Genomic DNA, 14,830 nt, shown 5'->3' on the forward strand with positions numbered 1-14,830 from the left:
CATTCTACTTGTCAGAACCGCGTATGTGCTGCAGTCATCATCTCATCGCTCCCAACGTCGTCACTCCATACCCCTCTTACCGCTCCAGTAGCCAACCATCATGGAGTTCCTGGTCTGGGCTGTGTAACCTTTGAATCTGCTGCAGCATCTATGGAGCTATACCTGTGATCCCTTGTCGCCCATCCACGTGAAACCGATTATGCATAAAACAAGTCAAGTTGTCTGGATCGATGAAGGGAAATCACCAAGACGGTGGACGGAGGGGGCAACATTCGAGTTGTAGGGCGCCGAAAACAGGCGTATTTCGGACCAGAAGTCTCTTAAGGCTGTCCAATCGTGTTGGCAAGTACTGATAGTACAGAAGTTGAGTATACGGTCTACGGTACGTTAACTGCCGAAGGCGAGCGCGGTGGCCTCTCCTCTCTTAGGTTATACACATATCCTAGCGAGCGACGACAAATTGGCGCAAAAGGTAGGGGTACTCCGAGTTAGGTGCATTCAAATAGAGAATAACCCAATGACCTGCTGGTAAACGTCTGATGATGTCGACAACCTTCACTGCACAAAGGTGAAACAAGTCTCACTGAAGGGGCATCTGGGCGCGTATAAAATGCTTCAACCTTACGATCGATAGTACTGCATTCTACATAGAGTCCGGCTGGTTTAGTCGTAGTACGCTGTGCGGTGCTTGCGGGCGACTCATGCATCAAGCTAGCCAAGAAATGCGCCGTGGAAAGGATTTTGTGGCGATTCAATGAGACCGTATCTTCGACAAAGCAACCCGGAAGGACTATGGAAATGGTCTCCACATGATTGAAATTGGTCAGGACTGTCAACGCTTCTATCAGGTTGATCCCTGGTTCGGCAAAGAAAGCGACATGTCGTATATTCGCAACCATGTCTAAGGCTACGAAGGTCTCGCTCGACGAGTTTGACGTAAGCTGCATTAGATCGAGGAGCAAGAACACCGTTCGGGATACGAATAATTTAACAGATGCCCACTCCGAGAAGAGACTTGCTGCCCTTTCCCACTCAGATAAAGCCTCTTTACATGATAAAGCAATACGATATGAACCACCTGGCAGAACTGTCTCTGATGCGCACGGCAATCCACTCTTTGAGGGGCACATGATGTCCATGTTGAGGGATACCACCGACATAGCTGCGTCTCGCAGAGCAACATCCCATATTTGCACGCGCAAGTCGGGCGGCAGCAGGGGAAAGAGGTGGAACGGCATGTCGTTAAATGCTCAGCTGTGAGATTGTTGCTGCTATATGATCTTTTACACTACCAAACTTCCGGGCTGCGAGAAAAGTGTCGTGCAATTTCTGACTCATGAAGGAAAGAGCCACGACACCCTGGTCAGGCAGTTTCTAGAATTCTGCAAACGTCCGATTTTGTCTCTGGAGCGACGCAAGGTTTGAGAAAAAAAAGGTTCTTGATGCACACCCGTCTGTGAGGTTAGGTGATGACGCTCGTAACAAGACAATACTGTACTTTTGCTCCAAAGAAGGTGACGTCTGAATCAAGGGTTGGTACTGTATTATATCACAGTATTCAGCACTGGTGGCTTCCTCTCCTGAACAACAAGCTCTTTGTTTAATCTAGGGTGGGTACTTTAAAGTACATCAAGCTACATCGTAAGCAAACAAATCGGCCAAAATAGACTAATCTATTGTGGTTAAGCAAATTTTAGCCGATAAAAGAAGTACTTCGAGGTAACCCAAGTACCCAACAGCCGGGGTGTAAGCCTGGGCTAAGTGGAGCCTAAATCTACAGTGCGAGCCACCGATCGTGATACCTTCAGTAAGCCATTTCTGTACGTCAGCCTCCACGTTCCACCCAAGCTACATACCCCTGCCTGGCGATCATAAAATTGCCGCGATCCCGTGCTCGGCAGGTGTTCGATTTTACTTTACTTGGCAAGACTCAAGTAATTGGTTCATGTCCATAGTCTTGCATCCTGTTTAGATTTTGCGGGCGTGGCATGGCGTTATGTTTGTGACGCTGGATCATACAGTGAGGTGCAGGTCCAGCGTCAGTAAGCTGCCATTGTAAGTTTACCAAAAATGCCCAAAAGTGGATTAAGCGTGGCGCATGCATGTAAGCGCCTGAATATTCAGAAAGCAATAGCCATGGACGACCAACTAAAGATGGACCTGCAATATTCTAATGTCCGTTTCTGACCAAAAATCTAGTTATACAAAATTTATCAGCAGTTACGCATACACATCCCACTGACGAAGACGTAAAAACGTCGATTACTGACCACGACGTTGAATAGAATGAAACAACTCTATGGTTACAGCACACTGGGTGGCCTCGCTTGTTTCACAACCGACCACTTGTCATCATCGCGGCCACGGCAAAAAGCTCAAAACAGCATGGAACGAAGATTATCTGTTAGGCCAATGGCACGATACGGCACTCCGAAGTCCGGCTGCCGTGGAAGCTCAGCTATGAGTCGTATTCCGCGGTGTCGATCTCATGGTTGATTGAGCCAAGTTCACGCTGGCCAGGACTTCATACAGATCTCGATGCTGGTTGAATACCTACTGGAAAGATAACTTTTGGCCCCGTGAGTTCAAAGTTGTGAAGTGCTTAGAAAGATATGTTGATGTATGGAAAATGTCCATTTCTTATGTGTTCAGGGTTCAGCATTTTGAAACATATCAAGAACAAGACATCTATAATTTATGACTTGGACGTGATGAAACCATTATGACGCGTCATGTACTATATCTCGTTACTCTCTTATAACGCGAGGTAACGAACCATGATTGGAATCCGGACGAAGGATGTGACGGAGATGAAGGTGAGTTTAGCGACTGTGACGATGAAGATGACGGCGATCGCGAAACTGACAAGAAACATATCAACGGGTATGACTGAGTCGAGACTGAGGTTCATTCCAACGGAAACGATGCACACTACGATACGGATGATGGGTAGATTTGAGTTATTTATAAATTTGACGTTCTCTCTCCCGTCTAGCCTTTGGTTGCACGTATCTGAGGCCATTTCTTAATTATCGATGATATTTTGGATGTACCAAGAACCTACTGGAGATATGTCTGTATCTACATACGCTACGGCAATAGCTGTAGGAGCATTTTCAAGCCGCATTAGCAGATCCCGTCGTCTGTCCTGTTTTAAAGGATGAATTTAGCTAGGGGGGGGGGGGGGGGGGGCAAATAAGCCACATAGACACTAACACATTGAACCAATAATCAAAACACACATCTCTGCATGGCCAGAGTACGTTATTGTGTAAGTAAGCAGAAAATGGTGAAACGCTAGGAGCCAAAACATCAAAGCTATTAAATGTAATTCCAGAATTGATTGATTTTATTGCTCTCTAGTAGGTCTTTCATCATAGTGTCTTGTCTCTAAACTTTCAAATGGATAGTTCTAAATACTTAGAGACGAAAACAGCAATGCACGTACTTGCAGGACATGAGTCTCGTGACGATCAAAAGAAGCACCATCCGACGACAGTCAGGATTCTGGACGTTATAGTAGTTACAGTAAACTCCCAACAAGTAATATAGAAGGGATGCTTCCAAAACTGACGAAAATCAACATGAAATCATGAAATTCTTAACAATGACTTCACGGCACTCTCGTCTCCAGATCTTTTTCTTGAATGTTTGTTGGATAGCGGGATTGGCCTTGGTGGGGAAAGAATATGACGGATCAATATTCGGGGCGCTCCTTGCTTGATCGAATCATGCTAACCCGAAACAGACTAATAGCTAGCAAAACGTTAAAACAACGCGACATCCGGCCTGTTTCCTTTGTCTATCCTTCCAAATGCGACGCCGAATGCTCTGGCACAACTAGCCTTTGCCATTCCAAAAGTATCTCGATCTTTACTATTACCATATAAGTATTTGTATTTCTTCGTCCGGTTGTCGCGATGAGTGACCGGAAACGACCGTGTCCCAAAGAGCAGGATATAGATGCAGATTGTCCTTTCACTATCGTCTACAAGGCCAACCCTCCACGCGCTGAAGAGAAACGAGAAAAGGAAAAAAATGGAAAAACGTGCACGCGCCGGGATCGACATGATTCCAAGCACTTTCAACTCCAAACGTTTGACTTCCCACGTACGAGTGCCTTCAAGGCCATGGATGTTTACTACGTCGTACAGCCGAGCAATCGGTGGCTTGGCATGACACGGTATAAAAACTTTCGAAATGGATTTACATGTACCACCGGGGATTTTGTCGTCGTTGCCAATGAACAGAGCATCAAGCGGCAATGTACCGAGAACCACGTACAGGACGGAAACTCCAAGCTGCACGATGATCATTGGATAGCGCAGGTCCTTGAGATCAGAGCTTTGGATACATTTAACATTTACGCGCGTGTATCTTGGATGTACAGGCCACACGATATCCCCCCCGGCACTTTACGAGGCAGGACGATAATAGAAGGTCGCCAGCCGTACCACGGACCACGCGAATTAATTATGTCCAACCATATGGATATCATTGATGTAATGAGCATCAAGGAAACAACGGACGTCAGACGATGGATTGGGTCGGATGATGAAGAGATCAAGGATGCATTTTATTACCGTCAAGCGTATAACTGCCGCAGCCGCGTCCTTTCTCCGGTCCCTAGGACATGAAAGCGCCAGACTCCTGCGAACATCGACCGGATGCTGATAGGGTGCACAAGCTCGAAGTACGGGAAGTGGATGCATTATGAATGCCTTTTTGAGGGTGTTTTTCAGCAAGCTCTTCAGCGTCTGGAAACAGAAACTTCGCACGAAAATGAAGGATCATCTGCCAACGAGAAAGAACGCAAAGGACCCGCGTGCTCCGTCCTGCCTCTCGAAAAGATACGGGTTCAGTCAACAGCCGAAGACCCTGATGGAGAGAGTCAGACACCCGTCAACTCGTCTCATCTATGTTTTCCTCTCAAGTTCTCGCTGTCGTTCGACCGCTCTACATAACATCGTCTTTTGTACGACTGAATAGCGAGTAATCGCCGTATCCACTATCCATACCCGATATCCCACAGCCCAGCCCTCCATCCTCATGATCCACCGCATCTCCACCAGCTCTCGATCTCTTTCTCGGACTTTCACTTCTGGACCTCGAAGCATTCCAAATACCATGGCGTCTTTCCGCGCTGGCATATGTAGTAAAGAGAATTGACGACAGCCACAAGCTGATGACCGATTATATGGGCAAGCCAGTGCACCCCCCGGAGAGCATAGGGTTGATTGATTGTTACTCTTGGTATCGTAAGACTGTTCCTCTGTGTTCTGGTGACTGTCGCGTCATTAGGTTGATATGAAAACTGGGCTACAATCCGGCTATTGCGCTTTGGCGGGACGTACCCTCTAACGCTTTCCCGCCCTGGGATCTTTGCGTCGAGATAAGCAGGCAAAATATCTGTGGGTGGATCGCTGCGGGATGTTGATGTCCACAGCTTGATCTAGTAAGACGATGGCGGGCCAAAAGAGCGATAGAGCGAGGCATATGCCCGCTGGTAGAAGCCTGCTACCCTCCCATCTATAGGAGACACGTTTGAACAGTGTCTGAGCCAAGGGAAGTGCAGGAGTAACCCAGGGAAGGATGACTATAGCCACGACGAGAGTGATCCTATTCTGTTCCATAATTGCTCAACTTCAGTCTTACGAAAAGGAGGCTAGATGTCGAGGTAGAGGCAGGCGAAGGCAGAATCATCGTGCGAGCCGTGGGTATCTGCGAAAACGTTGAGCGGAAGGAGTTACTATACTTCACCAGGCTTCAGGTAGCGCACAGTTCAAGTTTGGAGGCTTTTGGATGTTGGTCCTAGCCGGGTAATGTGGGTCGCAACCTACACTCGATGGCTGAGCTCAACATCATCACCAAGGCATACCGCAAGCTAGATCAGACCACAGCTGAGCCACTGTAATTACGGGGCCTGGAAAAGAAGGCTTCTGTAACTTCACCGTTTGAGGTCAGCTATATAAGTATAAGTATGCGCTCGTCTGTCCATCTACGCACACACAACATTCGCAAAGCGCAAGTCTTCTTCTTGTTTCCTCGGACTGTTAACACCATCTTTAACATTTACCACATACATATTCCACTGTCATTCCAACCCTTCCAATTTCCATTCACTAATCACTCAAGAGCCAAAATGACTCGTGAACAGGAACCCAAGAAGCTGATGATCGTTCGCAACGATGGCCCAGATGCCGACAACATAGCAGCATTTATGCTCATGTTCTAATGGGCAAACAAAAGGTCTGATGTTGAACTGGTGATCATCTTTGAGCCTCGTGCCGTTGACTTTAGTCTGAAAAGTCTGAAACCTGACGCCCAAGAACATTTGGACAGCTTGCTCAGGAAGCACTTTTCTGGTGCTGGAAGTCCCCTTAAGATCCGTCTAAATGGCCTTTTGACAGAGCAGGCTATCAGCAAGGTTGAGAAAATTAGCGACGAAGACCGGGCTTTGGTGAGTCTCCCAAACTTTGTGTATTTTCGATTCGGATTGAGCCAGTTTGCTAAAACGGAAAACCTACAACCAGCTCCATATGGCAATCAAAGACTCCAACGGCTCCGTAGAGGACTCGAAGCTACATGCTTCGCTCGTGGCCAGAGACCTTGCAATGTGCCTCTGCGAACGACCAGGAACATCCGGGCGTCACTCCAAGTTCACTGTCCTGGTGGATAATGAGGGGCTGCCCAAGGCGAGTCCCGTAAATCTCAAGTGTCATGCCCAAGAACAGCTGTTCAGCCGCACTCCTGAAGAGATTAGGGAGTTCTATCGTTCCATGGAGTCGCCTATGCCCCAACGGCGGGAGAAGATCAGACAGTGGTACGAAAAGTGTATCAGCGAAGCCGATGAGAAACGGTACGACATGGACTTCTCGGTCGACTCTCTTGATTTGGAAAAGTTGAAAGGGCGAATTATGGCTGCAGGTGACGTCACGTTCATAGAGGGCGCATCGTTCAAGCTTCTTCGTCGTCTCGTTGATGACTCGGCCGTAGCAGCAAAGATGGAATGCCTCGTTCAAGCAGTAAGAATACGAAAACCCTGACTGCCCGTCTCCACTTTCTGACCTCCCATCTTCCACGGGGAACTTTAAACCTTGCCGGCAACATCTTCAACGATCAGTTCAACATCGCCCTCGATCCAGAGTCTGCAGAATATGTACTACGCAGAGCTCATGTGTTTCGCGATTTTATTGCTGTACCGTCCCACACGTCTCAGGCGATCACCTTCTCTGTTGGCAGACTGGAAGAGCATGGCTTCTCTGGTCTTGCAAGATGGATCTTATCCTTCACTCTTCGCAATGATCCCGCTAAAGTGTCAGAAGGAGTCGTCACTTTAAAGAGTCAGCACGGCCACGAAAGGGTCAAGTTGCCTGACCTTGCGATGATTCTACTCGGACTAGGCTCTGGGACGTATCCAAGTCAAGTGGCGCGGGTAGTGTTACCCAACACGCAAAGCGGGCCATTGCTCTTCAAGATTTCAGATACGGGAATCTGCATACTCGAACCAAAGACTGGCCACAAGTACGAGCCGGTGGACCTGGCGGAATTTCTTATCCAGGTACAATAAGGAAAGTCTCAATTCAGGTTGGATACTTGAGGCTGTTGATTACTGAACGATTTGGGCCTGAACCAGCCTGAGAGGTAACTAGCTCCCGTTTTAGCTACTGCTAGGATGATGTAGCGCAGGTCTATCAGTTGTGTATGTATATAACAGACTGTAATCCGGAATGGTTATCCTGGCCACAAACTCGAATCGCGTTCTGTTCTCACCCATGTGCTCATTTGGCTCATAAACGTTGGTATTTGGAAAAGTGGAAAGGAGGCTGCTCTAATGGTGGTTGGTAGACTAGGTGTGGCGCGAGGTGTTGTTAGAACAACAGCTTACATCCATCTATACTCTTTAAAAATCATATTGTGGGCTTCAAGCTATGCTGTATAGTGAGGGTATATGTCTGTCGTGCCACTGTACATGAGCATTGAATGATGGATTGGCTTAGTCCGTGATCAGGGTGAACAGGGAGAACCAGGTACGGCTTTCTTCTAGAGAAGTACTGTAATGTGATGGCCACTGTCCACAGACAATGCCCGGTCAGACACTAGCTTCCAAGGCTTGCTTTGAGCCCAACAGCCCTGGTCTGTCCAAAATATGTCTGCACAAGAGAAGCACCCGAACTGGACGAGAAAATAAAATACTAGCAGCCAAGGGGATGGCCTAAAACGGGTGATTTACTCGAGGCCCTGAGCTGCGACGCTATAAGAGCTCCACCATTGTCCTGGAATAGTTGCAGTTCAAGAACAGAGCTCATAAGCTGTTTGACAAACTTTTCCATGTCGTTAGGAATACGACCATGCCTTATTCCACGCTGGCCATCGTACTGTCTGGACTGTGATATTCTGGCACGGTCGCAATGGAAGCTACACGACTCTTACGTTCAACGTGGAAATCCATTAGGAAAAGAACAGATTGTATGTTCCGACGAGTCGTTGCGTTGCCCTAGATGTGCCTTATCGCCAAAGCTCTATCCTGATAGTCCAGGTCTAGCGGACCATCATGGGCCAGTGCATTGTCCTGTCGTACAAACCTTATCAAGCAGCAAACATAAACCCGACAGATACTTATCGATGGACGATTTATGTAATTACGCATTCAACGCTGGATCGCTTACTGGGATGACCAGGCAGCTGAATGATGATTCTGTGATTGGATCTGACGTCGCAGTTGTGCCTGGATATGGAGCTTTAGGTATCAAATCTGACGGTCAGATGGATGGGGATGCATGCCGTTCAACAGAGTACCGAGTAAGGTCCAAAAGCATCTGAGCAATCAAATATATCTGAGTTTTAAGAGGCCAGTTCGATGCTTCGCCATTGGCTCCCTCACAGGTATAGACTATTGAATTGCATTCCAGCCTCACTGTAGTATAGGTACTATTTTAAATTACATAAGTTTGACAACTACAAGACCCTGATGGTGCCTCGTGCCTCGCAACATAGAGACGGCAAAGCCACCTCCATGTGAATCTCGTCCTTGCTAGGTCTTTTCGCCTTATAGGGGTACTGTCATTGATAGATAGGTAAACTTGGAGCACGTGTCCGACCCTGATCGGCTGTATCTAGCTTTTCCTACCGAAAAGAACAACCACAATCCGTCGTAAATATGCGCAGCATATAGCCAAAAAGACCTTTTATTCTCTATAACCTACGTATCTCGACCGGAACAAAGCCATCAAAACTATGCAGGCCGAAAGGTAGTTCCTGGTGGCTGGGCTGTAGCTTCCTCGCCCCCTCCGGATCTATAAGTGTGAAATCATAATTTTGCAACAGTATCGCGACCGACGCAAAGATGACCTGTTTAGCCAACACTTCTCCCGGACAGCGGAATGATCCTCCACCGAAAGGGAAAAAGTGACCGCGTGAGCCAGCAACAGAGGCTTTGGAACGTGCATGTTCTAAACCCACCTGCGTTTGTGGCCTACCTGGAGAATCCCGTATAGGCTGGACGTGCTTCTTCTTCATCGGTCCGCTGAGACTGGTGCTGCCTGGACAATCGAGAAACCGCTCAGCCCAGAAGGTTTCCAGAGGGTGCGAAGGCTGGTCAGTAGACAGGGGCTGGCCGGTGTTCCAAAAGGATTCATCCAGTCCCGCAAGCCGGCCAGTACACATGATGGGCTCGCCAGCCTTGACGTTCCAGCCTCCAGCGAGATTCAACCCTTCGTCGATGGATGTTCGACCAACAGTACTCGTGACACGTAGCCTGAGTGTTTCGTAGTAGATGGAGTTGAGGAGTGGGTCTTTCATCAACATCTTGATATCTGGTCGCTCTCCGGCCCCTGTGGACTGGAACGCCGGACCGATCTGGTACCAAACCCGTCGGAGCACATCTTCATCGAGTAGGATGTGTATGATCATCCACACAGCAGCGGGGACGGTGGTTGCCATTGTGCTATACTGGGTAAGCCAAAGCCGCTTAGCAGTTTGCCAATCTCGCGTCTGTCACGATTGAAGCGCAGACTTGGAGTGAGGCCGAAAAAAGGGGGGTAATCACAAACGTACATAAAAAAGTATCCCAGCATCACCACGGTCACTCCGTTGTCGGAGAGCCCGAGGGCCTCGTGTCGCTGAACCATCTTACGGACGTACTGGGTACCCCAGATAGGTTCGTACTCGACATCGCGAAGCTCGTGATTGTTCCAGTCAAAATTTGCAGCATACCAGGTGCGCCAACGGCTGAAGCTTTTCAGCATTTCGTCACGGGTCTGGAAAGAAGATGGCATCATCCATCGGGGCAGACCTTTGGCAATGTTGGGGAATGCTTTATAGAAGGCCCAGAAGTCCCGAAGGAAATTTGGACAAGTTTTAAGCCGGTGCTCTCCGTACAGAGCCTCTATATTTGCCGTAAGTATCGGATTTGGCAAGAAAGTGAAGAGATCAGGAACGACGCCCCAGTTCTGCCCGATCTCTGTCGTTGCGGAAATCTCAGATGCCAAATTTTTCTTGAATCTCTCCACAACAGGGACCAAGTTCCGCCCTTCAAGATGATCAGCGCAGTCTTGCCTCTGATGCTTCATGAAGCACCGGAAGGCATCCGCGTCAGTTGTGTAGACTCCTATGTTGGACTCGTAAGCAGATATATGGCCATGGCTGAAAGCTTTGACATCGTGGCCTGACAGCCCGAAGAAGATGGACAGGGCATCAAGCAAACTAGGCGTCGGTACCAGACTGCTACTTCTTCTGAACAATCCTTCGATCTGCTTGCCAGGCATGGCCAAGTATATCTCCCGACCTATCGACGGAATGTAAGCCGGAGCCCCCTGCAGCTGTTGACTGGAGGCCAGGTTAGTCATCGATGTGAGGATGGAACGATTGTCAAGCCTGTCAAGTAAAGGTGGGAGTAGTGACAAAGACCCGTAAAGGTCTGCGGAAGGAGCTTTCAACATACGTAAGGCGTCTCAAGAAATTCTCTGGTTGCGGTGTAAGCGACAGCAGGTACCCCATGGCTTGAACACCCCATGAGGACGCAGGAGCAGATTTCTCTGCGCCATCATTATCAGAAGGTTGTTTGAACCGAAATAGTCCCAATGCTATGACACTTGAAGCAACAGGGAGAACAGAGATAAAAATTAAAAGGAGTTGGATCGTCGCGGGATCTGGACTTGGAAGCGAAAACTTCAACAGCGAGCTCAAGTACTCCTTCATGGCTGTGTTGCAAGAGTAGTCGCCGCACCAACGGTCATCCCGGTGCGCGACAAGGTCGGGCTAAAGAGAAGCAGTTCGAAGCCTCAGGATACGTCCAAGTGGTGGAATAAACGCTACGGTGGTTTTACGGCCGGATACTCTCAGTCCATGCGTACGAGGTGTGCAGATATGGTGTCCCAAGGGACTGTTGCCAATTTGTCGGATCGGTCGCGGTCGAATAAGCTACTTTTAGGTTTCATGATAGGATGAACAAGGCATCTGATTTAATAGTTTCAAACTATTTTAAACTAGTTATATGTACCGGATTAGATTAGGAAGGAAAGCATTACCCGACGTGGGAGGGAATGGCCGCACCAGCAGCCAAATGCGGCCATTTCAGCGATTCATGTTAGCCAACCAATTGCATCGCAAAATCAACCGTAGTCCATGCCGTTGCTGTTGCTGTTTCCCTATGTCCTAAGCATTGGTGGAACTGCAGGAAGAAATGAAATTAGGCCAATGGGGGGCGGCAAAGGGAAAAAGTCAAACGCCACATCGCTGCAAAGCGTCAAACTATCGAAGGAAACCTTGCTATGGGAAAGAAAAGATAGTATATCGTTCGCAAATCGTAATTTTCCGTAGCCCAGTTCACTTCTACATCATCCATTGTTGTGCAGAGGGAATCATTCTCGAAATTCTAGATCAACCATCATCCACGTCACAGGTAAACATCCCCGGGATTCCCTTACATTTACGCCTCCTCACCGTTTCCAGTCAGCCTCGCGTATGTCCGTTCACCATGACCGAACTGTTGATGGAGTCACCTTTACCTCTTTTCCTTGCTTCCAAGCACAGCATATGCGTTTATAACATCCCACCAGTTCCAATGTCAATTGTGGCCTTTGCTCATCGCCTCGTGGGCCTTAGCAATATTCGTACATGTTGTGCTTTGGTTGGGTTGGATTTATCCTCGCTATGTGCCTGAGCATTGCCATCTTCCAGTCATGGACGGAAAAGAAGTCACTCCACATTCCCAGATCATCACCGAAAAGGATAAACTTCTACAGTTTTGAAGCCATTTAAAGAATACTTGCGAAATAGTGCACAGCATAGGAAATCTTTTTATCCTGCAGTTTCAAAGTTAGAGATATTTTTATATGAATTTTGAATTTGTTATATCAACCTATACAGTCCAGTGCCAAAAACCGCTTTTTGCTAAAGGGGTCTTGAAGGTACGGACTATAGTGTTACATCCTCAAGACAGGAAGACATCAGTGCCTCCCAACAACTAAGGAAGAGGTCCAGGTTTAAGTTCTTATAAAGTCAATTTCCAGCAAATAAAATAGATCGACGTCGAAAGACAGGCAAGTGCAGGACGGACGTCGACGTATTGCGCCGTTGTTCCTTTCGAAGTCCTACAAAGTCAGGGTTGATATTATTGCGCCATAAGACATCGAGTATGCTGAAGATCGTTCCACGTCTAACTCAAAAAAAGCCAAGTTCCGTTGCTAATATTCTATCCTTCTTCGAACCGAGTACATCATCGGCTGTCTCCAAGCCCGTAGGACTCCTATTGCGCACTTCATGTATAGCATAGACAGCATTTCCCTGCTCAAGAGTCTTTCTCTCCTTATCTTTCCCATCCACTTCGAGTCGTGAAGGCGATGAACTATCATTAACCACGCTCTTTCTGCAGTCATCCTTATGTCCGCTTTGAGAGTTCGAACTAGAGGGGAGCTTGACGTCTTCTTGCTTGGAGTATGTCGAATCGAGCCTACGTCTTTTTAAATCTCCGGTTTGTTCGCCTTCTTCCACGGTCGACCTCTTTTTCGTACCATCAGGAGTAGCGTTAGAAGCGAGTCTTTGAAGACAAACATCGGTCTCTTCGCGGTGTCCGGATGTGACCAAAGGGGCTTCTAGGACAAGTTCCTGTTTATTCGGGGATAGCGATAAGTGAGAACTGAGTTTGACTGGTCAGCATTCATCTCAACTAAGTCTTAACTGTGGTAGCCTAGCTCTTACCTGTTGAATCCCAAACGTTTCCAGTCGCAGGGCGTTATGTCCTTATGATCCAGGGGACTCATAAGAGATCCTTCCCCGACGTCTGCATCAAGAACAAATTCCTGGATTGGATCATCCTGGTGAATCCATTGGTAAGTGGTTGACTTATACTCCACTACTGTCATGGATAGAACATGAAGCCAACCAGGAGCGATGCATGTTGGTGTAGTAATTTGACCTGGAAGATCCTCACCGAAAGAGCTGATCGAATCCATATAATAAAGTTGCTGGTTGGATTCTGGTCCCCAAAATTCGAAGGTAGTAGGTAAGCATTTTGTAATGTTGTTCATAGAATGAAAGATAGGATCTGATTGCTCGGAATATTGAGACGCCAGGATAAAGCCAGATACATATGTTGATTGCCACCCTGGTTGGAAGTTGGAAGTCAAGGATATATATATATATATGCATAACTACCCTGCTCTCCTGACTTATGTGCAAATAAGCAAATCTCTCAACTAGGCTAGATCTGGAAAGGGGTCAAGTGGGGCTGGCGTGCTTAAGGAGCGACTGACACAATCCTGTTGAACATGTGCTGGGGTGTCACGTGCAAGCAGGGATACTTTAAGATTACGCACCGAAACGGTAGAACCTTGAAGGGGAGAGTTGAACAGAACACAACATGAATATACCAATCTGGATCAATGGACCGAATACACGTAATGTCTGACAAATCCCGCCTCGTTCAAGGTTGGCACAGACCGAGTGCGCCCAACTTCACATTGTACGAATGTAAATCACTCACACCATTGATAGACACATCAGGCAAGACCACATAACAAGGATTAAATGGTCAGCAGTTAACGGGGCTCGTACTGGCAAAAGTTATTTCTTCCTGGATGCCCCAACACGCTGATCTAGAATGTCAGCGCCGAGCACCGTATTATTAGATTTACTTGTTTTTGATAGCCCAGTATCCCCTAATGATGAAGATGTGTGATTGAGCTCCAGTAACCAGCAACTAGATCAGCAGTTCCCGGCCAAAAATACTATGAAGATTTTGAAGTTGTCCTTTTGCATGCTATATCCGACGTCAAATCAATGGCCGGAACAAGACTCGTCGTGGATCTGATGTCATCGTACCTGGCAGCGACTACTGTATAGGTATATGGTTTGTTGTTTATTCACAGACATGTCCATGCGAAAATTGACATGCTAGTATACCAAGATCCGGTCAAGTCATAACCTATCTGAGTTCTGCCTCGTGCGGAGTCCTTGTCGTTGCCAGAAGCGGTGACCATCCCAGGAAAAAGACCAAGTTGGGACGATCTTACGTTTACCTCAAGTCACACTGAGCAGACCTGACTGGCAGGTTATGCCTGACCATCATCTTTATTAGGGATAGGCTTATTTAGGTAGGTAGGAATTGTTTCAGGCGGTAAAAATAACGTGACTCAAGTGGCTGCGCTCAGCCTGACTAGTGGGTATATCAACCACCATTAGCACATAGTATGTACCAAGGGGTAATGCAATGGAAACTGTAAGCTGGCCCAAGCCCTAGTTACTAATGTAGCATTATGCACAAGCAATCTTGACAATATCAATAGCTCCCGTGAGGGGTGAGTGTAATGATACAACGGAGGTTTGGCCG

The 14,830-nt window shown here is 47.5% G+C and overlaps 5 protein-coding genes across 5 annotated transcripts; 3 read left to right on the forward strand and 2 right to left on the reverse strand.

The window, feature by feature from the left end:
• Nucleotides 1–897: 897 nt before the first annotated feature.
• On the forward strand, nucleotides 898–1,260 carry FPOAC1_013567 (uncharacterized protein; the record flags this gene model as incomplete). Its single annotated transcript, XM_044857908.1, has 1 exon — nucleotides 898–1,260. One exon carries the CDS (start codon nucleotides 898–900, stop codon nucleotides 1,258–1,260), a length of 363 nt encoding a protein of 120 aa, XP_044701290.1.
• Nucleotides 1,261–3,920: 2,660 nt separating this feature from the next.
• Nucleotides 3,921–4,964, forward strand: FPOAC1_013568 (uncharacterized protein; the record flags this gene model as incomplete). Its single annotated transcript, XM_044857909.1, has 2 exons — nucleotides 3,921–4,591; nucleotides 4,688–4,964. 2 exons carry the CDS (start codon nucleotides 3,921–3,923, stop codon nucleotides 4,962–4,964), a joined length of 948 nt encoding a protein of 315 aa, XP_044701291.1.
• A 1,178-nt stretch (nucleotides 4,965–6,142) lies between these two features.
• FPOAC1_013569 (uncharacterized protein) lies at nucleotides 6,143–7,570 on the forward strand (the record flags this gene model as incomplete). The annotated part of the gene is made up of 4 exons (XM_044857910.1): nucleotides 6,143–6,228; nucleotides 6,310–6,460; nucleotides 6,534–7,025; nucleotides 7,124–7,570. The coding sequence occupies 4 exons, from the start codon at nucleotides 6,143–6,145 to the stop codon at nucleotides 7,568–7,570; spliced, it is 1,176 nt and encodes a 391-aa protein (XP_044701292.1).
• A 625-nt stretch (nucleotides 7,571–8,195) lies between these two features.
• On the reverse strand, nucleotides 8,196–11,199 carry FPOAC1_013570 (uncharacterized protein; the record flags this gene model as incomplete). Its single annotated transcript, XM_044857911.1, has 5 exons — nucleotides 8,196–8,382; nucleotides 8,670–8,685; nucleotides 9,480–9,946; nucleotides 10,057–10,827; nucleotides 10,943–11,199. The coding sequence occupies 5 exons, from the start codon at nucleotides 11,197–11,199 to the stop codon at nucleotides 8,196–8,198; spliced, it is 1,698 nt and encodes a 565-aa protein (XP_044701293.1).
• Nucleotides 11,200–12,663: 1,464 nt separating this feature from the next.
• On the reverse strand, nucleotides 12,664–13,454 carry FPOAC1_013571 (uncharacterized protein; the record flags this gene model as incomplete). The annotated part of the gene is made up of 2 exons (XM_044857912.1): nucleotides 12,664–13,138; nucleotides 13,201–13,454. 2 exons carry the CDS (start codon nucleotides 13,452–13,454, stop codon nucleotides 12,664–12,666), a joined length of 729 nt encoding a protein of 242 aa, XP_044701294.1.
• Between the last annotated feature and the right edge of the window lie 1,376 nt (nucleotides 13,455–14,830).

The sequence above is a fragment of the Fusarium poae genome (assembly GCF_019609905.1).
Source record: "Fusarium poae strain DAOMC 252244 chromosome Unknown contig_2, whole genome shotgun sequence".
Classification (NCBI taxonomy): Eukaryota; Fungi; Ascomycota; class Sordariomycetes; order Hypocreales; family Nectriaceae; genus Fusarium; species Fusarium poae.